The 26,406-nt window shown below is 43.6% G+C and overlaps 1 protein-coding gene across 1 annotated transcript in view; it reads right to left on the reverse strand.

Annotated features, from left to right (window-relative positions):
• Positions 1–26,406, reverse strand: part of LOC135551664 (protein FAM91A1) — a 117,982-nt gene that overhangs the window by 65,329 nt on the left and 26,247 nt on the right. The window contains exons 7-10 of the mRNA XM_064982842.1: positions 14,455–14,545; positions 13,581–13,643; positions 9,417–9,523; positions 9,156–9,194 (exon numbers count right to left, since the gene is read on the reverse strand). Of these exons, the coding sequence (XP_064838914.1) occupies positions 9,156–9,194; positions 9,417–9,523; positions 13,581–13,643; positions 14,455–14,545 (300 nt within the window). The remainder of the gene's footprint in view (positions 1–9,155; positions 9,195–9,416; positions 9,524–13,580; positions 13,644–14,454; positions 14,546–26,406) is intronic.

Raw genomic sequence — 26,406 nt, forward strand, 5'->3', positions numbered from 1 at the left:
ATAGAGAGAGAGAGAGATATTGAGGGAGAGATATAATGAGGGAGAGAGAGAGAGAGAGATTGAGGTATAGAGAGAGAGAGAGATTGAGGGAGAGATATAATGAGGGAGAGAGAGAGATATTGAGGTATAGAGAGAGAGAGAGATTGAGGGAGAGATATAATGAGGGAGAGAGAGAGATATTGAGGTATAGAGAGAGAGAGAGATTGAGGGAGAGATATAATGAGGGAGAGAGAGAGATTCCCTATCAAATCAGCTTCCCTATCAAATCTAAAAATCTCAAATAGAAAACCGAAGAAAATTAACAACAATGACAAATGGTTTGATGAAGAATGCAAAAATCTAAGAAAGAAATTGAGAAACATGTCCAACCAAAAACATAGAGACCCGGAAAACCTGAGTCTACGCCTTCACTATGGTGAATCACTAAAACAATACAGAAATACACTACGGAAAAAGAAGGAACAGCATGTCAGAAATCAGCTCAATGTAATTGAAGAATCCATAGACTCTAACCACTTCTGGGAAAATTGGAAAACACTAAACAAACAACAACACGAAGAATTATCTATCCAAAATGGAGATATATGGGTAAACCACCTCTCCAATCTTTTTGGCTCTATAACAAAGAATAAAGAGCAAAAACATATACATGATCAAATACAGATCTTAGAATCAACTATTAAAGACTACCAGAACCCACTGGATTCAGACAACAAATATACAGACAACAAATTCCAATTGGCTATACTAAAACTCTTTAACATCATCCTTAGCTCTGGCATCTTCCCCAATATTTGGAACCAAGGACTGATCACCCCAATCCACAAAAATGGAGACAAATGTGACCCCAATAACTACCGTGGAATATGCGTCAACAGTAACCTTGGGAAAATCCTCTGCATTATCATTAACAGCAGACTCGTAAACTTCCTCAATGAAAACAATGTACTGAGCAAATGTCAAATTGGCTTTTTACCAAATTACTGTACAACAGACCATGTATTCACCCTGCACACCCTAATTGACAACCAAACAAACCAAAACAAAGGCAAAGTCTTCTCATGCTTTGTTGATTTCAAAAAAGCCTTCGACTCAATTTGGCATGAGGGTCTGCTATACAAACTGATGGAAAGTGGTGTTGGGGGTAAAACATACGACATCATAAAATCCATGTACACAAACAACAAGTGTGCGGTTAAAATTGGCAAAAAAAACACACAAATTTCTTCACACAGGGTCGTGGGGTTAGACAGGGATGCAGCTTAAGCCCCACCCTCTTCAACATATATATCAACGAACTGGCGCGGGCACTAGAAAAGTCTGCAGCACCCGGCCTCACCCTACTAGAATCTGAAGTCAAATGTCTGCTGAAGATCTGGTGCTTTTCTCACCAACCAAGGAGGGCCACCAGCAGCACCAAGATCTTATGCACAGATTCTGCCAGACCTGGGCCCTGACAGTAAATCTCAGTAAGACCAAAATAATGGTGTTCCAAAAAAGGTCCAGTCACCAGGACCACAAATACAAATTCCATCTAGACACTGTTGCCCTAGAGCACACAAAAAACTATACATACCTTGGCCTAAACATCAGCGCCACAGGTAACTTCCACAAAGCTGTGAACGATCTGAGAGACAAGGCAAGAAGGGCATTCTATGCCATCAAAAGGAACATAAATTTCAACATACCAATTAGGATTTGGCTAAAAAAATACTTGAATCAGTCATAGAGCCCATTGCCCTTTATGGTTGTGGGGTCTGGGGTCCACTCACCAACCAAGACTTCACAAAATGGGACAAACACCAAATTGAGACTCTGCACGCAGAATTCTGCAAAAATATCCTCCGTGTACAACGTAGAACAACAAATAATGCATGCAGAGCAGAATTAGGCCGATACCCACTAATTATCAAAATCCAGAAAAAAGCTGTTAAATTTTATAACCACCTAAAAGGAAGAGATTCCCAAACCTTCCACAACAAAGCCATCACCTACAGAGAGATGAACCTGGAGAAGAGTCCCCTAAGCAAGCTGGTCCTGGGGCTCTGTTCACAAACACAAACACACCCCACAGAGCCACAGGACAGCAGCACAATTAGACCCAACCAAATCATGAGAAAACAAAAAGATAATTACTTGACACATTGGAAAGAATTAACAAAAAAACAGAGCAAACTAGAATGCTATTTGGCCCTTCACAGAGAGTACACAGCGGCAGAATACCTGACCACTGTGACTGACCCAAAATTAAGGAAAGCTTTGACTATGTACAGACTCAGCGAGCATAGCCTTGCTATTGGGAAAGGCCGCCGTAGGCAGACAAGGCTCTCAAGAGAAGACAGGCTATGTGCTCACTGCCCACAAAATGAGGTGGAAACTGAGCTGCACTTCCTAACCTCCTGCCCAATGTATGACCATATTAGCGAGACATGTTTCCCTCAGATTACACAGATCCACAAAGAATTCGAAAACAAATCCAATTTTGAAAAACTCCCATATCTACTGGGTGAAATTCCACAGTGTGCCATCAGAGCAGCAAGATTTGTGACCTGTTGCCATGAGAAAAGGGCAACCAGTGAAGAACATGCACCATTGTAAATACAACCCATATCTATGCTTATTTATTTTATCTTGTGTCCTTTACCATTTGTACATTGTAAAAACACTGTATATATATATAATATGACATTTGTAATGTCTTTATTGTTTTGAAACCTCTGTATGTGTGATAAAATGTGTTAATTTTTATTGTTTATTTCACTTTATATATTATCTACCTTACTTGCTTTGGCAATGTTAACACGTTACCCATGCCAATAAATCCCCTTGAATTGAAATTGAATTGAGAGATATTGAGAGATAGCGAGAAATATTAATTTGTATTGTTTATTTCACTTTATATATTATCTACCTTACTTGCTTTGGCAATGTTAACACGTTTCCCATGCCAATAAAGCCCTTGAATTGAATTGAAATATTGAGGGAGAGATATAATGAGGGAGAGAGAGAAAATGGCAGCCCTAGGAAATTAGGCCAGACTTGGTGACGACTGAAGCACTAATTCAACTCCAGACAGTTTGCCTTCTGCCTGTGGCTGTGCCATGGGATGCAGTCAACTGATCTTACAGTGTGTGCGCTATATATATATATATATATATATATATATACACACACACACACACTTCCCGACCAAGCCTCTTCCTCGATTCCCGAGAAAAATTATGTGTCCCATGAACCAATAAAATAGAGATTTTATGCAGAACATGAACAGAACATGAACGTGTGAATAGCTGCATGAAACAGACATATCAACTCTCTGGCTTCATTCATACATTAGACCAGTCATATCACAACGCGAGCAGCCTACCATATTGAGCCTACTGCACCTAAAGTCCCCAACAGAAAACATCACTTGCATGACTTCTAGAAATTCCATTGCTTACATCATGTGTAGACAACACACAAACTCTCAACACGGTTTTGAAGGCAATCTCCATCTCACATTCACCGAACTTTGTGGCATTGGCAGAGGCTCAAAATATAAACTGCAGCGACTCACTGTTAACAAAATGGCTGGTACATTGTGCCCACAAATGTGCCCCAGGAAATAGATATTTGCAACATTGTTCCATATGTAACAATAACAAAAGCGAGTACACAGGCTTACAATACCACCCACGGTGGCTCATCTCCGCTACCACCCACGGTGATGCATCTCCGCTACCACCCACGGTGATGCATCTCCGCTACCACCCACGGTGATGCATCTCCGCTACCACCCACGGTGATGCATCTCCACTACCACCCACGGTGATGCATCTCCACTACCACCCACGGTGATGCATCTCCACTACCACCCACGGTGCCGCATCTCCACTACCACCCACGGTGATGCATCTCCACTACCACCCACGGTGCCGCATCTCCACTACCACCCACGGTGCCTCATCTCCACTACCACCCACGGTGATGCATCTCCACTACTGCATCTCCACCAGTACTCAGTCTTCCATCAGGTTATTTGTTATTTTGTCAGTAAATGAAATGTAAGGCTATACTGAAAAATATGGCGTCCCAAATATATAGTGCACTACTTGGCACCCTATACCCTATATAGTGCACTACTTGGCACCCTATTTCCTATATAGTGCACTACTTGGCACCCTATTTCCTATATAGTGCACTACTTGGCACCCTATTCCCTATATAGTGCACTACTTGGCACCCTATTCCCTACATAGGGCACTACATGGTTCCCTATTACAATTTGCTCATTCATCCCCCTCCTCTCCCCTGTAACTATTCCCCAGGTCGTTGCTGTAAATGAGAACGTGTTCTCAGTCAACTTACCTGGTAAAATAACGGTAAAATAAAAATATAGTGCACTACTTGGCAACCTATTCCCTATATAGTGCACTAGATGGCACACTATTCCCTATATAGTGCACTATGTAAGTGAATAGGATGCTATCTGGGATGCAGAGATGGCTGATTTCCCCTTCAGTGTGAGCCCAGATAAAGCTCTGTTCCCAGCTAGCAGTGTCCAGCAGCACCAGGTGTTGACAGGACCATCCATTAATTAACCTATTAAAACTACAGCGCCAGGTGTTGACAGGACCATCCATTAATTAACCTATTAAAACTACAGCACCAGGTGTTGACAGGACCATCCATTAATTAACCTATTAAAACTACAGCGCCAGGTGTTGACAGGACCCATTCAATGGACCATCCATTAATTAACCTATTAAAACTACAGCGCCAGGTGGTGACAGGACCATCCATTAATTAACCTGTTAAAACTACAGCGCCATGTGGTGACAGGACCATCCATTAATTAACCTATTAAAACTACAGCGCCAGGTGTTGACAGGACCCATTCAATGGACCATCCATTAATTAACCTATTAAAACTACAGCACCAGGTGTTGACAGGACCATCCATTAATTAACCTATTAAAACTACAGCGCCAGGTGGTGACAGGACACATTCAATGGACCATCCATTAATTAACCTATTAAAACTACAGCGCCAGGTGTTGACAGGACCCATTCAATGGACCATCCATTAATTAACCTATTAAAACTACAGCACCAGGTGTTGACAGGACCATCCATTAATTAACCTATTAAAACTACAGCGCCAGGTGGTGACAGGACCCATTCAATGGACCATCCATTAATTAACCTATTAAAACTACAGCGCCAGGTGGTGACAGGACCCATTCAATGGACCATCCATTAATTAACCTATTAAAACTATAGCAAGGTGCTGACAGGACCCATTCAATGGACCATCCATTAATTAACCCATCAACACTACAGCAAGGTGTTGAACCTACCATTTACAAGGGGTGTAGTGCCTAACCACATAAATAAGCAGCGCTTGAGTTTCAGGTTTGGGGAAGATGATTTTCACCATAAAAATGCACCTTTATAATAAAAGCATTACATGTATAAGTGCTTGTCAAATTGTGAATGAGAGACTGATGAAGTGTGTACAACCTGAAACAAAGCAGAGATCATGCCTTTCATGCAACTAGTCGAATCAGGCAGCCTTAGAACGTATTAAACATCAAAGCATATAGCCCAACGTTTGTTGAACAACTAAAGTTACATTAATAACTCTAAATGAAGCATATAGGAATACCTATTTCTTTGTTAACTGCTCAACACAGAATAGCTGCATGTGCTCACTCAAATCTTTTGGAGAAAATATCCTTTCTATTTTATTCAGCTTTGATCAATTGTATTCTTCATACTATAAAATATTGCCACGGAATTCTAAGCAGATCTTGTCTGTTAAGTGAACTAGTGTAGCCCACAGCCATATGGCATAGCCAGATCAGGACCTAACATAAGGACAACTCAGTATGCTATTCTGTTCTTCTGATATAGATTACATTTTCTTCATATCATGTTTCTTTAGACCTGTCTAAATTAAATAATGGATTTATTGTGATGGTGTAGACTATATTACATGGAGTTATTCGACTTATTAAAATGTAGATGTTCCAAAGGTCTGTATCAGTGACTTGTAGTCTGTGTGTGGAAGCCAGGAAATGCTAAATGTGTTTGTTAATTAAAGGTCAATTACCGTGAGACCAACAGTTATTTGCTTGACAATCACCGGCTGACGAAATTCCGTGACCGCCACAGCCCTAGCCACAGCCCAGTTTGATATTAAACGCTTTGAAGAAAAATGTGCAATCTAGAACCATAAAGAGTTCTTTGACTGGCCCCATAGGAGAACCCTTTTTGGTTCCAGGAAGAAACATTTTGGGTTCCATACAGAACCATTTCTACAGATGGTTTAACCTGGAACGAACTAAAACGGGTTCTACCTGAAACCAAAAATGGTTCTCCTTGGAACCAAAAAGGGTTCTCCTATGGGGCCAGTCAAATAACCCACTTCCACTGGTGTAGTCAGCATTTCATTGTGAGGTCTACCTACACCTGATGTATTCAGCATTTCACTGTAAGGTCTACTATACCTGATGTATTCAGCATTTCATTGTGAGGTCTACCTACACCTGTTGTATTCAGCATTTCACTGTAAGGTCTACCTACACCTGATGTATTCAGCATTTCATTGTGAGGTCTACTACACCTGTTGTATTCAGCATTTCACTGTAAGGTCTACTATACCTGTTGTATTCAGCTTTTCACTGTAAGGTCTACTATACCTGTTGTATTCAGCATTTCACTGTAAGGTCTACTATACCTGTTGTATTCAGCATTTCACTGTAAGGTCTACTATACCTGTTGTATTCAGCATTTCACTGTGAGGTCTACCTACACCTGTTGTATTCAGCATTTCACTGTAAGGTCTACTATACCTGTTGTATTCAGCATTTCACTGTAAGGTCTACTATACCTGTTGTATTCAGCATTTCACTGTGAGGTCTACCTACACCTGTTGCATTCAGCATTTCACTGTAAGGTCTACTACACCTGTTGTATTCAGCATTTCACTGTGAGGTCTACCTACACCTGATGTATTCAGCATTTCACTGTGAGGTCTACTACACCTGTTGTATTCAGTATTTCACTGTGAGGTCTACTATACCTGTTGTATTCAGCATTTCACTGTAAGGTCTACTATACCTGTTGTATTCAGCATTTCACTGTAAGGTCTACTATACCTGTTGTATTCAGCATTTCACTGTGAGGTCTACCTACACCTGTTGTATTCAGCATTTCACTGTAAGGTCTACTATACCTGTTGTATTCAGCATTTCACTGTAAGGTCTACTATACCTGTTGTATTCAGCATTTCACTGTGAGGTCTACCTACACCTGTTGCATTCAGCATTTCACTGTAAGGTCTACTCCACCTGTTGTATTCAGCATTTCACTGTGAGATCTACTACACCTGTTGTATTCAGCATTTCACTGTGAGGTCTACTACACCTGTTGTATTCAGCATTTCACTGTGAGATCTACTACACCTGTTGTATTCAGCATTTCACTGTGAGGTCTACTACACCTGTTGTATTCAGCATTTCACTGTGAGGTCTACTCCACCTGTTGTATTCAGCATTTCACTGTGAGATCTACTACACCTGTTGTATTCAGCATTTCACTGTGAGGTTTACCACACCTGTTGTATTCAGCATTTCACTGTATTCGGCTCATGTGACAAATAACATTCGACCGGACTTGAATGAGCAGTTAAGCAGTTAAGCACGCGCTGTAAGGAATGAGTAGCCAAGTTTATCAACAGCCCTGTGTTTTTATTATTAGAAGTAGCTGGTCGTGTCTATTTTAATATTAAGGAATATGTCACTGTCTCTGGTCATAGGAACAACATGAATTTGTGCATGAGAAGCGACTCAAGTTTTGCCATCAGCTGGAAGACTGTGTCCCCCTCTCTGGTCAGACCCGGGCCTCTTTCCAGAACTCTGACTTTATGACCTGAAGATCACTGATTTGCTTTTTTCCGAGTTCCCAGCTGTCGTGAAATCCATGATTTCATGGCATGTAGCCAATATGCTGTGATAATGTGTTAGACCAGGCATAAAGCCAATGTGCTGTGATAATGTAGTTGGCCAGACATAAAGCCAATATGCTGTGATAATGTATTAGACCAGGCATGTAGCCAATACGATGTGATACTGTAGTTGGCCAGACATATAGCCAATAGGATGTGATAATGTATTAGACCAGACATATAGCCAATAGGATGTGATAATGTATTGGGGAAGGCATATAGTCAATATGCTGTGATAATGTATTAGGGAAGGCATATAGTCAATAGGATGTGATAATGTATTAGGGAAGGCATATAGTCAATAGGATGTGATAATGTATTAGGGAAGGCATATAGTCAATAGGATGTGATAATGTATTGGGGAAGGCATATAGTCAATAGGATGTGATAATGTATTAGGGAAGGCATATAGTCAATAGGATGTGATAATGTATTAGACCAGACATATAGCCAATAGGATGTGATAATGTATTATGGAAGGCATATAGCCAATATGCTGTGATAATGTATTAGACCAGGCATATAGCCAATAGGATGTGATAATGTATTAGACCAGCCATAAGCCCATTAGGATGTGATAATGTATTAGACCAGACATATAGTCAATAGGATGTGATAATGTATTAGACCAGCCATATAGTCAATATGATGTGATAATGTATTAGACCAGACATATAGTCAATATGCTGTGATAATGTATTAGACCAGACATATAGTCAATATGCTGTGATAATATATTAGACCAGACATATAGCCAATATGCTGTGATAATGTATTAGGGAAGGCATAGTCAATAGGATGTGATAATGTATTAGACCAGACATATAGCCAATAGGATGTGATAATGTATTAGACCAGACATATAGCCAATAGGATGTGATAATGTATTAGACCAGACATATAGTCAATATGCTGTGATAATGTATTTAGGAAGGCATATAGTAGTCAATATGCTGTGATAATGTATTAGGGCTACTACACAAACATCATTCTTACGAAACTGTTTTTATTTGGTGAATGTTATATATTTTTAAGTCATTTTTTAAAAAGATTCTAAGCGGTAGATCTCGGCTTGCTTCTTGACTGTGAAAGTGATCTCATAAAAGGTTGGTGACCGCCGCCATGGACAATGTAACAGATCTATATCGCCGTAGATACATACCTTCACCAGGCCCAAGTCAATCTCCAGAACATTAGCCAGCTGGAACAGAACGACCAGAGGATGAGGATCAAGACCAAATGGGCTGAAATCACTTTAATAAAGTCAATAAGAAAACACACCAATAAACAACATGGTTAAATAATTATCGTTATATTTTCTTATCTTCGTTTGAGCATCCTGAAAGCTCCTACGGTATGAAATGGAATATGATCAAGACCTGGACGGTCCAACGAGGCTGAGGCATAATATTGTTTCACCTACCTCGGACACATTTGTCTGCTCGTCGATGGAAACAAATATTTTGTACAAAAGGGTTTCAAAGTAGTCTCCCTGGACCCTGTTCATCACGAAGCCTTCCAGGGGGGGCACTGGGAAACACAGTAATGTATTAATTAATAGATCATATATAATATAAAATAATAAAATAATTACAAAGCCTTCCGGGGGGGAGGACTGGGAGAGAGATGGAGGCAACAAAAATACATAAAGGGTTGTCAATGGCAACCGACCGGCAAGTGAACAACCAACACTCAGCCCTCAGCCAGTTATAGATGGTAATGTTGTGGGGCCTCTTCACAGCCCTCAGACAGTTATAGATGGTAATGTTGTGGGGCCTCTTCACAGCCCTCAGCCAGTTATAGATGGTAATGCTGTGGGGCCTCTACACAGCCCTCAGCCAGTTATAGATGGTAATGTTGCGTGGCCTCTTCACAGACCCAATTTTTTCTCCTTGCCCTCCATTATCTGATTTAGATCAAGGAGCTGCTGCCATTACACATGATCCCCGCTGCCATCGCCCATGATCCCCGCTGCCATTACACATGATCCCCTCTGCCATCACCCATGATCCCTGCTGCCATTACACATGATCCCCGCTGCCATCGCCCATGATCCCCGCTGCCATCGCCCATGATCCCCGCTGCCATCGCCCATGATCCCCGCTGCCATCGCCCATGATCCCCGCTGCCATCGCCCATGATCCCCGCTGCCATCGCCCATGATCCCCGCTGCCATCGCCCATGATCCCCGCTGCCATCGCCCATGATCCCCGCTGCCATCGCCCATGATCCCCGCTGCCATCGCCCATGATCCCCGCTGCCATCGCCCATGATCCCCGCTGCCATCGCCCATGATCCCCGCTGCCATCGCCCATGATCCCCGCTGCCATCGCCCATGATCCCCGCTGCCATCGCCCATGATCCCCGCTGCCATCGCCCATGATCCCCGCTGCCATCGCCCATGATCCCCGCTGCCATCGCCCATGATCCCCGCTGCCATCGCCCATGATCCCCCTGCCATCGCCCATGATCCCCCTGCCATCGCCCATGATCCCCGCTGCCATCGCCCATGATCCCCGCTGCCATCGCCCATGATCCCCGCTGCCATCGCCCATGATCCCCGCTGCCATCACCCATGATCCCCGCTGCCATCACCCATGATCCCCGCTGCCATCACCCATGATCCCCGCTGCCATTACCCATGATCCCCGCTGCCATTACCCATGATCCCCGCTGCCATTACCCATGATCTCCGCTGCCATTACCATGATCCCTTGATGAATACACCACTGACACACTATAAGATAAACAGGAAGGAAGAGGTGTGTGCTTGTAAACTCCTCTGGAAAACAGATCTGAAGTGCACAATAGCAAATAGATAAACAATATAATGAAGCAGTAAGGCCCGAGGGGGTGTGGTGTATGGCCAATATACCACGGCTAAGGGCTGTGCTTATGCATTACGCAAAGCGGACGCCTGGATACAGCCATTAGCCGTGGTATATTGGCCATGTACAACAAACCCCAGACATGCCTTATTGCTGTTAGAACCTGGTCACCATTGAAATGAGCAGTAAACAGCCATTTGTTTTGTCATATCCGTGATATACCCCGAAGCACCACCACCACAACGTGTAATATTTTACAGAGAATTTCTTCCACCGCTACTCTTTCATCCGCGTGAGGCTACAATACTTTTGAGTTTCCCAGGAAAGCTGTGAAGCCAGGTGAAGCCTATTGCCTGCCTGTGTTTGTGAGTCTGTTATTAAATGTATGGAACAACAGGTCCCAGACGTGCTCTTTGCTGGCCATGGCAGAACACTGACATTCCTGTCTTGCAGGAAATCACTCACAGAACGAGCAGTATGGCTGGTGGCATTGTCATGCTGGAGGGTCATGTCAGGATGAGCCTGCAGGAAGGTTACCACATGAGGGAAGAGGATGTCTTGAGATTGCCTGCAATGACAACAAGCTCAGTCCGATGATGCTGTGACACACCGCCCCAGACCATGACGGACCCTCCACTTCCAAATCGCTCCAGAGTGCAGACCTCGGTGTAAAGCTCATTCCTTCGATGATAAATGCGAATCCGACCATCACCCCTCGTGAGACAAAACCGCGACTCGGCAGTGAAGAGCACTTTTTGCCAGTCCTGTCTGGTCCAACGATGGTGGGTTTGTGCCCATAGGCGACGTTGTTGCCGGTGATGTCTGGTGAGGACCTGCCTTACAACAGGCCTACAAGCCCTCAGTCCAGCCTCTCTCAGCCTATTGCGGACAGTCTGAGCACTGATGGAGGGATTGTGCTTTCCTGGTGTAACTCGGGCAGTTGTTGTTGCCATCCTGTACCTGTCCCGCAGGTGTTATGTTCAGATGTACCGATCCTGTGCAGGTGTTGTTACACGTGGTCTGCCACTGCGAGGACATTCAGCTGTCCTTCCTGTCTCCCTTTAGCGCTGTCTTAGGCGTCTCACAGTATGGACATTGCAATTTATTGCCCTGGCCACATCTGCAGTCCTCATGCCTCCTTGCAGCATGCCTAAGGCACGTTCATGCAGATGAGCAGGGACCCTGGGAATCTTTCTTTTGGTGTTTTTCAGAGACAAAGGCCTCTTTAGTGTCCTAAATTATCATAACTGTGACCTTAATTGCCTACCATCTGTAAGCTGTTAGTGTCTTAAATCGTTCCACCGGTGCAGGTTCATGGTTTATGGTTCATTCAACAAGCACTTTCTTTGTTGAGTTTACCTACGGGGGAAAATGTTCTTTCCTCCAATGCCTCTGACCTTCTCCCCAAGCCATGATGCCTGAAAGGATGCCGGGAGCCAGTTGATGTTCGGGGGCTGAAAGAACCACGTATCCAGGATAATTTGGAGAGTTATGCGACCTCGAAAGCATCATATTCGGTTCACTTCCTGACTTATTTGTGGTTCCTGTCTGTAGGTGTAACCTTCATGCACCAGAGAGTATAAATTCGGATTCCATTGTTTGTCAGTGACGTCACTGGGAACATGGATTAGTGAGCGTCGCCACTGGGAAGATGGTGAACAACAATTTCCTCCTCATATTGTAGACCAACAATCTATGTATACAGTTTTTTTTTAATTGGTCGAAGGTATTGGTTGCATTTAACACATGGTTCATTTTATTAATCTCAAGTATGTCAATATCAGAGTCTCTTGTCATGTTGCTAATTCATGAGGTAGAAAATGAATATTATTGTATAGTGCATTACTTTAGACCGGAGCCCTATGTCTCCAGTCATGTAAAAGGACAAATGAATATTATTGTATAGTGCACTACTTTAGACCGGAGCCCTATGTCTCCAGTCATGTAAAAGGACAAATGAATATTATTGTATAGTGCACTACTTTAGACCGGAGCCCTATGTCTCCAGTCATGTAAAAGGACAAATGAATATTATTGTATAGTGCACTACTTTAGACCGGAGCCCTATGTCTCCAGTCATGTAAAAGGACAAATTAATATTATTGTATAGTGCACTACTTTAGGACAAAGAATTGCAGGATTTTTTCATTTATTGTTTTCTCAGACCAAAATACGATGATATGCAGGTCCCTGTCACCCCCTGGTATTGGGATCTGAGCCCCTGGTATTGGGGTCTGAGCCCCTGGTATTGGGGTCTGAGCCCCTGGTATTGGGGTAGGAGACCCTGGTTTTGGGGTAGGAGACCCTGGTATTGGGGTCGGAGCCCCTGGTATTGGGGTAGGAGCCCCTGGTATTGGGGTCGGAGCCCCTGGTATTGGGGTCGGAGCCCCTGGTATTGGGGTCGGAGCCCCTGGTATTGGGGTAGGAGCCCCTGGTATTGGGGTCTGAGGCCCTGGTTTAGGCCATATGAAGAGCAGCTATGCATGATGTCATGAAAAGCAGCATCGAGACACATTTTTTCACATTCTTTAATAAGACTCAAACAAAAACAGGCAGTAGGATATACAGCAGGCTTCACAGTTCCCCCGACAAATAGGCCCTACAAGGAAACTCAACATATCTCGACGACGCTTAGTGGGCGAGGGGGTCTGTGCGGGGTGTGGTACCTCCCACAAAGACATGTAAGCGATATGCTGTACCACAGCTTTCAGCCAATCACCATTAAGGGCTAGAACCACTCAGTTCATAATGTAGAGTACCTGACATGCAGCTGTCATCAGAGATCGGCACGTCTAGATAGATGTATCCCCTGTTGTACAGACCTGAAGGAGAGAGAAGTCATGATCAGATTAACATATTCATGTGAAAACGATGAAAAAGCGCTAACAAAGTATTAGCGCTAAGGAAGCATTTACAACGTATCACACCAGAATAAGTTCTGTTATGGCACAGCAGAATATGCACCTCTAACCAACATCTTTCCCAATCTTCAATAAACATAGAACAGAGCATAGATGCCCCTGCATCTTGCCCATCGTCTCCAGGCTCCCATCTTACTGGTCACTCGACCACCCACCCCGACACTCCGACACCCACTTCCCTCCTACCTGGTACTCTCTTCCCTCCTACCTGGTACTCTCTTCCATCCTACCTGGTGCTCTCTTCCCTCCTACCTGGTACTCTCTTCCCTCCTACCTGGTACTCTCTTCCCTCCTACCTGGTACTCTCTTCCCTCCTACCTGGTACTCTCTTCCCTCCTACCTGGTACTCTCTTCCCTCCTACCTGGTACTCTCTTCCCTCCTACCTGGTACTCTCTTCCCTCCTACCTGGTACTCTCTTCCCTCCTACCTGGTACTCTCTTCCCTCCTACCTGGTACTCTCTTCCCTCCTACCTGGTACTCTCTTCCCTCCTACCTGGTACTCTCTTCCCTCCTACCTGTTAACCTTCCACCAGAGCCACAATAGGCCGTAATGACAGGGAAGGCATCTCATCACACTAAACTGTTTTCCAATTCCCCCAAGACAAACACACTGATGGCGAGCGACTACCATTTATCCAGACCACTGGGCCATTTAGCAGTGAGCTGGGATGAACATACACACAGAGACAGACAAGAATACAATCCACTCACTCAGCACCACATTGTACTCCATTGATCCAGCCAGTTGGGGTCCTGAATCTATCATCTTATCGATCGCCTTCCTCTCTGCCACCGAACAGATCTGAAATCAGACAGGACAGAGGGAGGACACAGACAGACGTTAGCTGGGTGGAGGGAGAGAGGAGGAGGAGAGGAGGAAGCAGGTAACGAGGGGGAAACCACACACTTCATCTACCAGAAGAGAAAGAAACACATAAAATGAACACAGCAACTTCAGGCTGGAGATCAGTCTAGCTAGCGAGCTGAATCTTTTTTTATTTTTGTAGTGTGGTATAACATTTAGACTTTTCTGGTGGGAACCTGCACAGATTCCAGATGACAAAGTCAGTGGGTAACTCCTATCTAGATAGGTAGTGTCCTGGGTCAGTAAGCTAGTGTCCTGGGTGTCAGATAGGTAGTGTCCTGGGTATCAGATGTAGATAGGTAGTGTCCTGGGTCAGATGTAGATAGGTAGTGTCCTGGGTATCAGATGTAGATAGGTAGTGTCCTGGGTATCAGATATAGATAGGTAGTGTCCTGGGTATCAGATGTAGATAGGTAGTGTCCTGGGTCAGATGTAGATAGGTAGTGTCCTGGGTATCAGATGTAGATAGGTAGTGTCCTGGGTATCAGATGTAGATAGGTAGTGTCCTGGGTATCAGATGTAGATAGGTAGTGTCCTGGGTATCAGATGTAGATAGGTAGTGTCCTGGGTCAGATGTAGATAGGTAGTGTCCTGGGTATCAGATAGGTAGTGTCCTGGGTGTCAGATGTAGATAGGTAGTGTCCTGGGTATCAGATGTAGATAGGTAGTGTCCTGGGTATCAGATGTAGATGGGTAGTGTCCTGGGTCAGATGTAGATAGGTAGTGTCCTGGGTCAGATGTAGATAGGTAGAGTCCTGGGTATCAGATGTAGATGGGTAGTGTCCTGGGTCAGATGTAGATAGGTAGTGTCCTGGGTCAGATGTAGATAGGTAGAGTCCTGGGTATCAGATGTAGATAGGTAGTGTCCTGGGTATCAGATGTAGATAGGTAGTGTCCTGGGTATCAGATGTAGATAGGTAGTGTCCTGGGTATCAGATGTAGATAGGTAGTGTCCTGGGTATCAGATGTAGATAGGTAGTGTCCTGGGTCAGATGTAGATAGGTAGAGTCCTGGGTATCAGATGTAGATGGGTAGTGTCCTGGGTCAGATGTAGATAGGTAGTGTCCTGGGTCAGATGTAGATAGGTAGTGTCCTGGGTATCAGATGTAGATAGGTAGTGTCCTGGGTATCAGATGTAGATAGGTAGTGTCCTGGGTATCAGATGTAGATAGGTAGTGTCCTGGGTATCAGATGTAGATAGGTAGTGTCCTGGGTATCAGATGTAGATAGGTAGTGTCCTGGGCATCAGATGTAGATAGGTAGTGTCCTGGGTATCAGATGTAGATAGGTAGTGTCCTGGGTATCAGATGTAGATAGGTAGTGTCCTGGGTATCAGATGTAGATAGGTAGTGTCCTGGGTATCAGATGTAGATAGGTAGTGTCCTGGGTCAGATGTAGATAGGTAGTGTCCTGGGTATCAGATGTAGATAGGTAGTGTCCTGGGTATCAGATGTAGATAGGTAGTGTCCTGGGTCAGATGTAGATAGGTAGTGTCCTGGGTATCAGATAGGTAGTGTCCTGGGTATCAGATGTAGATAGGTAGTGTCCTGGGTCAGATGTAGATAGGTAGTGTCCTGGGTCAGATGTAGATAGGTAGTGTCCTGGGTCAGATGTAGATAGGTAGTGTCCTGGGTATCAGATAGTTAGTGTCCTGGGTATCAGATGTAGATAGGTAGTGTCCTGGGTCAGATGTAGATAGGTAGTGTCCTGGGTATCAGATAGGTAGTGTCCTGGGTATCAGATGTAGATAGGTAGTGTCCTGGGTATCAGATGTAGATAGGTAGTGTCCTGGGTATCAGATGTAGATAGGTAGTGTCCTGGGTCAGATGTAGATAGGTAGTGTCCTGGGTATCAGATGTAGATAGGTAGTGTCCTGGGTATCAGATGTAGATAGGTAGTGTCCTGGGTCAGATGTAGATAGGTAGTGTCCTGGGTATCAGATAGGTAGTGTCCTGGGTCAGATGTAGATAGGTAGTGTCCTGGGTATCAGATGTAGATGGGTAGTGTCCTGGGTATCAGATGTAGATAGGTAGTGTCCTGGGTATCAGATGTAGATAGGTAGTGTCCTGGGTATCAGATGTAGATAGGTAGTGTCCTGGGTATCAGATAGGTAGTGTCCTGGGTCAGATGTAGATAGGTAGTGTCCTGGGTATCAGATGTAGATAGGTAGTGTCCTGGGTATCAGATATAGATAGGTAGTGTACCTGGGTATCAGATGTAGATAGGTAGTGTCCTGGGTCAGATGTAGATAGGTAGTGTCCTGGGTCAGATGTAGATAGGTAGTGTCCTGGGTATCAGATGTAGATGGGTAGTGTCCTGGGTATCAGATGTAGATAGGTAGTGTCCTGGGTATCAGATAGGTAGTGTCCTGGGTATCAGATAGGCAGTGTCCTGGGTCAGATGTAGATAGGTAGTGTCCTGGGTCAGATGTAGATAGGCAGTGTCCTGGGTCAGATATAGATAGGTAGTGTCCTGGGTATCAGATAGGTAGTGTCCTGGGTATCAGATGTAGATAGGTAGTGTCCTGGGTATCAGATGTAGATAGGTAGTGTCCTGGGTATCAGATGTAGATAGGTAGTGTCCTGGGTATCAGATGTAGATAGGTAGTGACCTGGGTATCAGATGTAGATAGGTAGTGTCCTGGGTATCAGATAGGTAGTGTCCTGGGTATCAGATGTAGATAGGTAGTGTCCTGGGTATCAGATAGGTAGTGTCCTGGGTATCAGATGTAGATAGGTAGTGTCCTGGGTATCAGATGTAGATAGCTAGTGTCCTGGGTATCAGATGTAGATAGGTAGTGACCTGGGTATCAGATAGGTAGTGTCCTGGGTATCAGATGTAGATAGGTAGTGTCCTGGGTCAGATGTAGATAGGTAGTGTCCTGGGTATCAGATGTAGATAGGTAGTGTCCTGGGTATCAGATGTAGATAGGTAGTGTCCTGGGTATCAGATGTAGATAGGTAGTGTCCTGGGTATCAGATAGGTAGTGTCCTGGGTATCAGATAGGTAGTGTCCTGGGTATCAGATGTAGATAGGTAGTGTCCTGGGTATCAGATGTAGATAGGTAGTGTCCTGGGTATCAGATGTAGATAGGTAGTGACCTGGGTATCAGATAGGTAGTGTCCTGGGTATCAGATGTAGATAGGTAGTGTCCTGGGTATCAGATGTAGATAGGTAGTGTCCTGGGTATCAGATGTAGATAGGTAGTGTCCTGGGTATCAGATAGGTAGTGTCCTGGGTGTCAGATAGGCAGTGTCCTGGGTCAGATGTAGATAGGTAGTGTCCTGGGTATCAGATGTAGATAGGTAGTGTCCTGGGTATCAGATGTAGATGGGTAGTGTCCTGGGTGTCAGATGTAGATAGGTAGTGTCCTGGGTGTCAGATGTAGATAGGTAGTGTCCTGGGTATCAGATGTAGATAGGTAGTGTCCTGGGTATCAGATGTAGATAGGTAGTGACCTGGGTATCAGATGTAGATAGGTAGTGTCCTGGGTATCAGATGTAGATAGGTAGTGTCCTGGGTGTCAGATGTAGATAGGTAGTGTCCTGGGTCAGATGTAGATAGTTAGTGTCCTGGGTCAGATGTAGATAGGTAGTGTCCTGGGTATCAGATGTAGATAGGTAGTGTCCTGGGTATCAGATGTAGATGGGTAGTGTCCTGGGTATCAGATGTAGATGGGTAGTGTCCTGGGTATCAGATGTAGATAGGTAGTGTCCTGGGTATCAGATGTAGATGGGTAGTGTCCTGGGTATCAGATGTAGATAGGTAGTGTCCTGGGTCAGATGTAGATAGGTAGTGTCCTGGGTATCAGATGTAGATAGGTAGTGTCCTGGGTATCAGATGTAGATAGGTAGTGTCCTGGGTATCAGATGTAGATAGGTAGTGTCCTGGGTATCAGATGTAGATAGGTAGTGTCCTGGGTCAGATGTAGATAGGTAGTGTCCTGGGTATCAGATGTAGATAGGTAGTGTCCTGGGTATCAGATGTAGATAGGTAGTGTTCTGGGTATCAGATGTAGATAGGTAGTGTCCTGGGTCAGATGTAGATAGGTAGTGTCCTGGGTATCAGATGTAGATAGGTAGTGTCCTGGGTGTCAGATGTAGATAGGTAGTGTCCTGGGTCAGATGTCGATACAGTGCCTTGCGAAAGTATTCGCCCCCTTGAACTTTGCGACCTTTTGCCACATTTCAGGCTTCAAACATAAAGATATAAAACTGTATTTTTTTGTAAAGAATCAACAACAAGTGGGACACAATCATGAAGTGGAACGACATTTATTTGATATTTCAAACTTTTTTAACAAATCAAAAAGTGAAAAATTGGGCGTGCAAAATTATTCAGCCCCCTTAAGTTAATACTTTGTAGCGCCACCTTTTGCTGCGATTACAGCTGTAAGTCGCTTGGGGTATCTCTATCAGTTTTGCACATCGAGAGACTGAATTTTTTTCCCATTCCTCCTTGCAAAACAGCTCGAGCTCAGTGAGGTTGGATGGAGAGCATTTGTGAACAGCAGTTTTCAGTTCTTTCCACAGATTCTCGATTGGATTCAGGTCTGGACTTTGACTTGGCCATTCTAAACACCTGGATATGTTTATTTTTGAACCATTCCATTGTAGATTTTGCTTTATGTTTTGGATCATTGTCTTGTTGGAAGACAAATCTCCGTCCCAGTCTCAGGTCTTTTGCAGATTCCATCAGGTTTTTTTCCAGAATGGTCCTGTATTAGACTCCATCCATCTTCCCTGTCCCTGCTGAAGAAAAGTAGGCCCAAACCATGATGCTGCCACCACCATGTTTGACAGTGGGGATGGTGTGGTCAGGGTGATGAGCTGTGTTGCTTTTACGCCAAACATAACGTTTTGCTTTGTTGCCAAAAAGTTCAATTTTGGTTTCATCTGACCAGAGAAACTTCTTCCACATGTTTGGTGTGTCTCCCAGGTGGCTTGTGGCAAACTTTAACCATAAAAAGTGTAGTTTATCTTTAAGAAATGGCTTTCTTCTTGCCACTCTTCCATAAATGCCAGATTTGTGCAATATACGACTGATTGTTGTCCTATGGACAGAGTCTCCCACATCAGCTGTAGATCTCTGCAGTTCATCCAGAGTGATCATGGGCCTCTTGGCTGCATCTCTGATCAGTCTTCTCCTTGTATGAGCTGAAAGTTTAGAGGGACGGCCAGGTCTTGGTAGATTTGCAGTGGTCTGATACTCCTTCCATTTCAATATTATCGCTTGCACAGTGCTCATTGGGATGTTTAAAGCTTGGGAAATCTTTTTGTATCCAAATCCGGCTTTAAACTTCTTCACAACAGTATCTCGGACCTGCCTGGTGTGTTCCTTGTTCTTCATGATGCTCTCTGCGCTTTTAACGGACCTCTGAGACCATCACAGTGCAGGTGCATTTATACGGAGACTTGATTACACACAGGTGGATTGTATTTACCATCATTAGTCATTCAGGTCAGCATTGGATCATTCAGAGATCCTCACTGAACTTCTGGAGTGAGTTTGCGGCACTGAAGTAAAGGGGCTGAATAATTTTGCATGCCCAATTTTTCAGTTTTTGATTTGTTAAAAAAGTTTGAAATATCAAATAAATGTCATTCCACGTCATGATTGTGTCCCACTTGTTGTTGATTCTTCACAAAAAAATATACAGTTTTAAATCTTTATGTTTGAAGCCTGAAATGTGGCAAAAGGACGCAAAGTTCAAGGGGGCCGAATACTTTCTCAAGGCACTGTAGGTAGTGCCTCGTTCAGATGTAGATAGGTAGTGCCTCGTATCAGATATAGATAGGTAGTGCCTAGTATCAGATATAGATAGGTAGTGCCTAGTATCAGATGTAGATAGGTAGTGCCTAGTATCAGATGTAGATAGGTAGTGCCTAGTATCAGATGTAGATAGGTAGTGCCTAGTATCAGATGTAGATAGGTAGTGCCTAGTATCAGATGTAGATAGGTAGTGCCTAGTATCAGATGTAGATAGGTAGTGCCTAGTATCAGATGTAGATAGGTAGTGCCTCGTATCAGATGTAGATAGGTAGTGCCTAGTATCAGATGTAGATAGGTAGTGCCTAGTATCAGATGTAGATAGGTAGTGCCTCGTATCAGATGTAGATAGGTAGTGCCTCGTATCAGATGTAGATAGGTAGTGCCTCGTATCAGATGTAGATAGGTAGTGCCTCGTATCAGATGTAGATAGGTAGTGCCTAGTATCAGATGTAGATAGGTAGTGCCTCGTATCAGATGTAGATAGGTAGTGCCTAGTATCAGATGTAGATAGGTAGTGCCTAGTATCAGATGTAGATAGGTAGTGCCTAGTATCAGATGTAGATAGGTAGTGCCTAGTATCAGATGTAGATAGGTAGTGCCTAGTATCAGATGTAGATAGGTAGTGCCTCGATCAGATGTAGATAGGTAGTGCCTCGATCAGATATAGATAGGTAGTGCCTCGTATCAGATGTAGATAGGTAGTGCCTAGTATCAGATGTAGATAGGTAGTGCCTCAGATCAGATGTAGATAGGTAGTGCCTCAGATCAGATGTAGATAGGTAGTGCCTCGTATCAGATATAGATAGGTAGTGCCTCGATCAGATATAGATAGGTAGTGCCTCGTATCAGATGTAGATAGGTAGTGCCTCGTATCAGATGTAGATAGGTAGTGCCTAGTATCAGATGTAGATAGGTAGTGCCTAGTATCAGATGTAGATAGGTAGTGCCTCGATCAGATATAGATAGGTAGTGCCTCGATCAGATGTAGATAGGTAGTGCCTCGTATCAGATGTAGATAGGTAGTGCCTCAGATCAGATATAGATAGGTAGTGCCTAGTATCAGATGTAGATAGGTAGTGCCTCGTATCAGATATAGATAGGTAGTGCCTAGTATCAGATGTAGATAGGTAGTGCCTCGTATCAGATATAGATAGGTAGTGCCTCGTATCAGATGTAGATAGGTAGTGCCTAGTATCAGATGTAGATAGGTAGTGCCTAGTATCAGATGTAGATAGGTAGTGCCTAGTATCAGATGTAGATAGGTAGTGCCTAGTATCAGATGTAGATAGGTAGTGCCTAGTATCAGATGTAGATAGGTAGTGCCTCGTATCAGATGTAGATAGGTAGTGCCTCGTATCAGATATAGATAGGTAGTGCCTAGTATCAGATGTAGATAGGTAGTGCCTCGTATCAGATGTAGTTAGGTAGTGCCTCGTATCAGATGTAGATAGGTAGTGCCTAGTATCAGATGTAGATAGGTAGTGCCTCGTATCAGATGTAGATAGGTAGTGCCTAGTATCAGATGTAGATAGGTAGTGCCTCGTATCAGATGTAGATAGGTAGTGCCTAGTATCAGATGTAGATAGGTAGTGCCTCGTATCAGATGTAGATAGGTAGTGCCTAGTATCAGATGTAGATAGGTAGTGCCTCGTATCAGATGTAGATAGGTAGTGCCTAGTATCAGATGTAGATAGGTAGTGCCTCGTATCAGATGTAGATAGGTAGTGCCTAGTATCAGATGTAGATAGGTAGTGCCTAGTATCAGATATAGATAGGTAGTGCCTCGTATCAGATGTAGATAGGTAGTGCCTAGTATCAGATGTAGATAGGTAGTGCCTAGTATCAGATGTAGATAGGTAGTGCCTAGTATCAGATATAGATAGGTAGTGCCTCGATCAGATGTAGATAGGTAGTGCCTAGTATCAGATGTAGATAGGTAGTGCCTCGTATCAGATGTAGATAGGTAGTGCCTAGTATCAGATGTAGATAGGTAGTGCCTAGTATCAGATATAGATAGGTAGTGCCTCGTATCAGATGTAGATAGGTAGTGCCTAGTATCAGATGTAGATAGGTAGTGCCTCGTATCAGATGTAGATAGGTAGTGCCTAGTATCAGATGTAGATAGGTAGTGCCTAGTATCAGATATAGATAGGTAGTGCCTAGTATCAGATATAGATAGGTAGTGCCTAGTATCAGATGTAGATAGGTAGTGCCTAGTATCAGATATAGATAGGTAGTGCCTAGTATCAGATATAGATAGGTAGTGCCTAGTATCAGATGTAGATAGGTAGTGCCTAGTATCAGATGTAGATAGGTAGTGCCTAGTATCAGATGTAGATAGGTAGTGCCTAGTATCAGATGTAGATAGGTAGTGCCTAGTATCAGATGTAGATAGGTAGTGCCTCGATCAGATGTAGATAGGTAGTGCCTAGTATCAGATGTAGATAGGTAGTGCCTAGTATCAGATGTAGATAGGTAGTGCCTAGTATCAGATGTAGATAGGTAGTGCCTCGATCAGATGTAGATAGGTAGTGCCTCGTATCAGATATAGATAGGTAGTGCCTCGTATCAGATGTAGATAGGTAGTGCCTAGTATCAGATGTAGATAGGTAGTGCCTAGTATCAGATGTAGATAGGTAGTGCCTCGTATCAGATATAGATAGGTAGTGCCTCGTATCAGATATAGATAGGTAGTGCCTCGTATCAGATGTAGATAGGTAGTGCCTCGATCAGATGTAGATAGGTAGTGCCTCAGATCAGATGTAGATAGGTAGTGCCTCGATCAGATGTAGATAGGTAGTGCCTAGTATCAGATGTAGATAGGTAGTGCCTCGTATCAGATATAGATAGGTAGTGCCTCGATCAGATATAGATAGGTAGTGCCTAGTATCAGATGTAGATAGGTAGTGCCTAGTATCAGATGTAGATAGGTAGTGCCTAGTATCAGATGTAGATAGGTAGTGCCTAGTATCAGATGTAGATAGGTAGTGCCTAGTATCAGATGTAGATAGGTAGTGCCTCGATCAGATGTAGATAGGTAGTGCCTAGTATCAGATGTAGATAGGTAGTGCCTCGATCAGATGTAGATAGGTAGTGCCTAGTATCAGATGTAGATAGGTAGTGCCTCAGTATCAGATGTAGATAGGTAGTGCCTAGTATCAGATGTAGATAGGTAGTGCCTCGATCAGATGTAGATAGGTAGTGCCTCGTATCAGATGTAGATAGGTAGTGCCTAGTATCAGATGTAGATAGGTAGTGCCTCGATCAGATGTAGATAGGTAGTGCCTCGTATCAGATGTAGATAGGTAGTGCCTAGTATCAGATGTAGATAGGTAGTGCCTCGTATCAGATGTAGATAGGTAGTGCCTCGTATCAGATGTAGATAGGTAGTGTCCTGGGTATCAGATGTAGATAGGTAGTGCCTAGTATCAGATGTAGATAGGTAGTGCCTAGTATCAGATGTAGATAGGTAGTGCCTCAGATCAGATGTAGATAGGTAGTGCCTCGATCAGATGTAGATAGGTAGTGCCTCAGATCAGATATAGATAGGTAGTGCCTAGTATCAGATGTAGATAGGTAGTGCCTCAGATCAGATGTAGATAGGTAGTGCCTCAGATCAGATGTAGATAGGTAGTGCCTAGTATCAGATGTAGATAGGTAGTGCCTCGATCAGATGTAGATAGGTAGTGTCTAGTATCAGATGTAGATAGGTAGTGCCTCGATCAGATGTAGATAGGTAGTGCCTCGTATCAGATGTAGATAGGTAGTGTCTAGTATCAGATGTAGATAGGTAGTGCCTAGTATCAGATGTAGATAGGTAGTGCCTAGTATCAGATGTAGATAGGTAGTGCCTAGTATCAGATGTAGATAGGTAGTGCCTAGTATCAGATATAGATAGGTAGTGCCTCAGATCAGATGTAGATAGGTAGTGCCTCGTATCAGATATAGATAGGTAGTGCCTAGTATCAGATGTAGATAGGTAGTGCCTCGTATCAGATGTAGATAGGTAGTGCCTCGTATCAGATGTAGATAGGTAGTGCCTAGTATCAGATGTAGATAGGTAGTGCCTCGTATCAGATGTAGATAGGTAGTGCCTCAGATCAGATATAGATAGGTAGTGCCTAGTATCAGATATAGATAGGTAGTGCCTCAGATCAGATGTAGATAGGTAGTGCCTAGTATCAGATGTAGATAGGTAGTGCCTCGTATCAGATGTAGATAGGTAGTGCCTCGATCAGATGTAGATAGGTAGTGCCTCGTATCAGATGTAGATAGGTAGTGCCTCGTATCAGATGTAGATAGGTAGTGCCTCGATCAGATGTAGATAGGTAGTGCCTCGATCAGATGTAGATAGGTAGTGCCTCGATCAGATGTAGATAGGTAGTGCCTCGATCAGATGTAGATAGGTAGTGCCTCGTATCAGATGTAGATAGGTAGTGCCTAGTATCAGATGTAGATAGGTAGTGCCTCGATCAGATGTAGATAGGTAGTGCCTCGATCAGATGTAGATAGGTAGTGCCTAGTATCAGATGTAGATAGGTAGTGCCTAGTATCAGATGTAGATAGGTAGTGCCTAGTATCAGATGTAGATAGGTAGTGCCTCAGATCAGATGTAGATAGGTAGTGCCTCGATCAGATGTAGATAGGTAGTGCCTAGTATCAGATGTAGATAGGTAGTGCCTCGTATCAGATGTAGATAGGTAGTGTCTAGTATCAGATGTAGATAGGTAGTGCCTCGTATCAGATGTAGATAGGTAGTGCCTCGTATCAGATGTAGATAGGTAGTGTCTAGTATCAGATGTAGATAGGTAGTGCCTAGTATCAGATGTAGATAGGTAGTGCCTAGTATCAGATGTAGATAGGTAGTGCCTAGTATCAGATGTAGATAGGTAGTGCCTAGTATCAGATATAGATAGGTAGTGCCTCGTATCAGATGTAGATAGGTAGTGCCTCGTATCAGATATAGATAGGTAGTGCCTAGTATCAGATGTAGATAGGTAGTGCCTCGTATCAGATGTAGATAGGTAGTGCCTCGATCAGATGTAGATAGGTAGTGCCTAGTATCAGATGTAGATAGGTAGTGCCTCGTATCAGATGTAGATAGGTAGTGCCTCAGATCAGATATAGATAGGTAGTGCCTAGTATCAGATATAGATAGGTAGTGCCTCGTATCAGATGTAGATAGGTAGTGCCTAGTATCAGATGTAGATAGGTAGTGCCTCGATCAGATGTAGATAGGTAGTGCCTCGATCAGATGTAGATAGGTAGTGCCTCGATCAGATGTAGATAGGTAGTGCCTCGATCAGATGTAGATAGGTAGTGCCTCGTATCAGATGTAGATAGGTAGTGCCTCGTATCAGATGTAGATAGGTAGTGCCTCGTATCAGATGTAGATAGGTAGTGCCTCGTATCAGATGTAGATAGGTAGTGCCTCGTATCAGATGTAGATAGGTAGTGCCTAGTATCAGATGTAGATAGGTAGTGCCTCGTATCAGATGTAGATAGGTAGTGCCTCGTATCAGATGTAGATAGGTAGTGCCTAGTATCAGATGTAGATAGGTAGTGCCTCGTATCAGATGTAGATAGGTAGTGCCTAGTATCAGATGTAGATAGGTAGTGCCTAGTATCAGATGTAGATAGGTAGTGCCTCGTATCAGATGTAGATAGGTAGTGCCTAGTATCAGATGTAGATAGGTAGTGCCTCGTATCAGATGTAGATAGGTAGTGCCTAGTATCAGATGTACAGGGCATACAGGAAGTATTCAGACCACTTCCCTTTTCAACATGTTGTTACGTTACAGCCTAATTATAAAATGGATTCAAATTCACATCCTATGTAGAAGAATCGAGGCTGTAAAAAAACAATTTAATCCAATTGAGAATAAGGCTTTAACATAACAAAATTTGGAAAAAGTCCAGGGATACTTTCCGAATGCGCTGTACATACCTTCTACAGACCCTACTGGGTATTCCCAACAATACATTCACTGCTGCACCCAAAACAGTTATTGTTCTAAGCCAATCTG

The sequence above is a fragment of the Oncorhynchus masou genome, chromosome 13, assembly GCF_036934945.1.
Source record: "Oncorhynchus masou masou isolate Uvic2021 chromosome 13, UVic_Omas_1.1, whole genome shotgun sequence".
Classification (NCBI taxonomy): domain Eukaryota; kingdom Metazoa; phylum Chordata; class Actinopteri; order Salmoniformes; family Salmonidae; genus Oncorhynchus; species Oncorhynchus masou.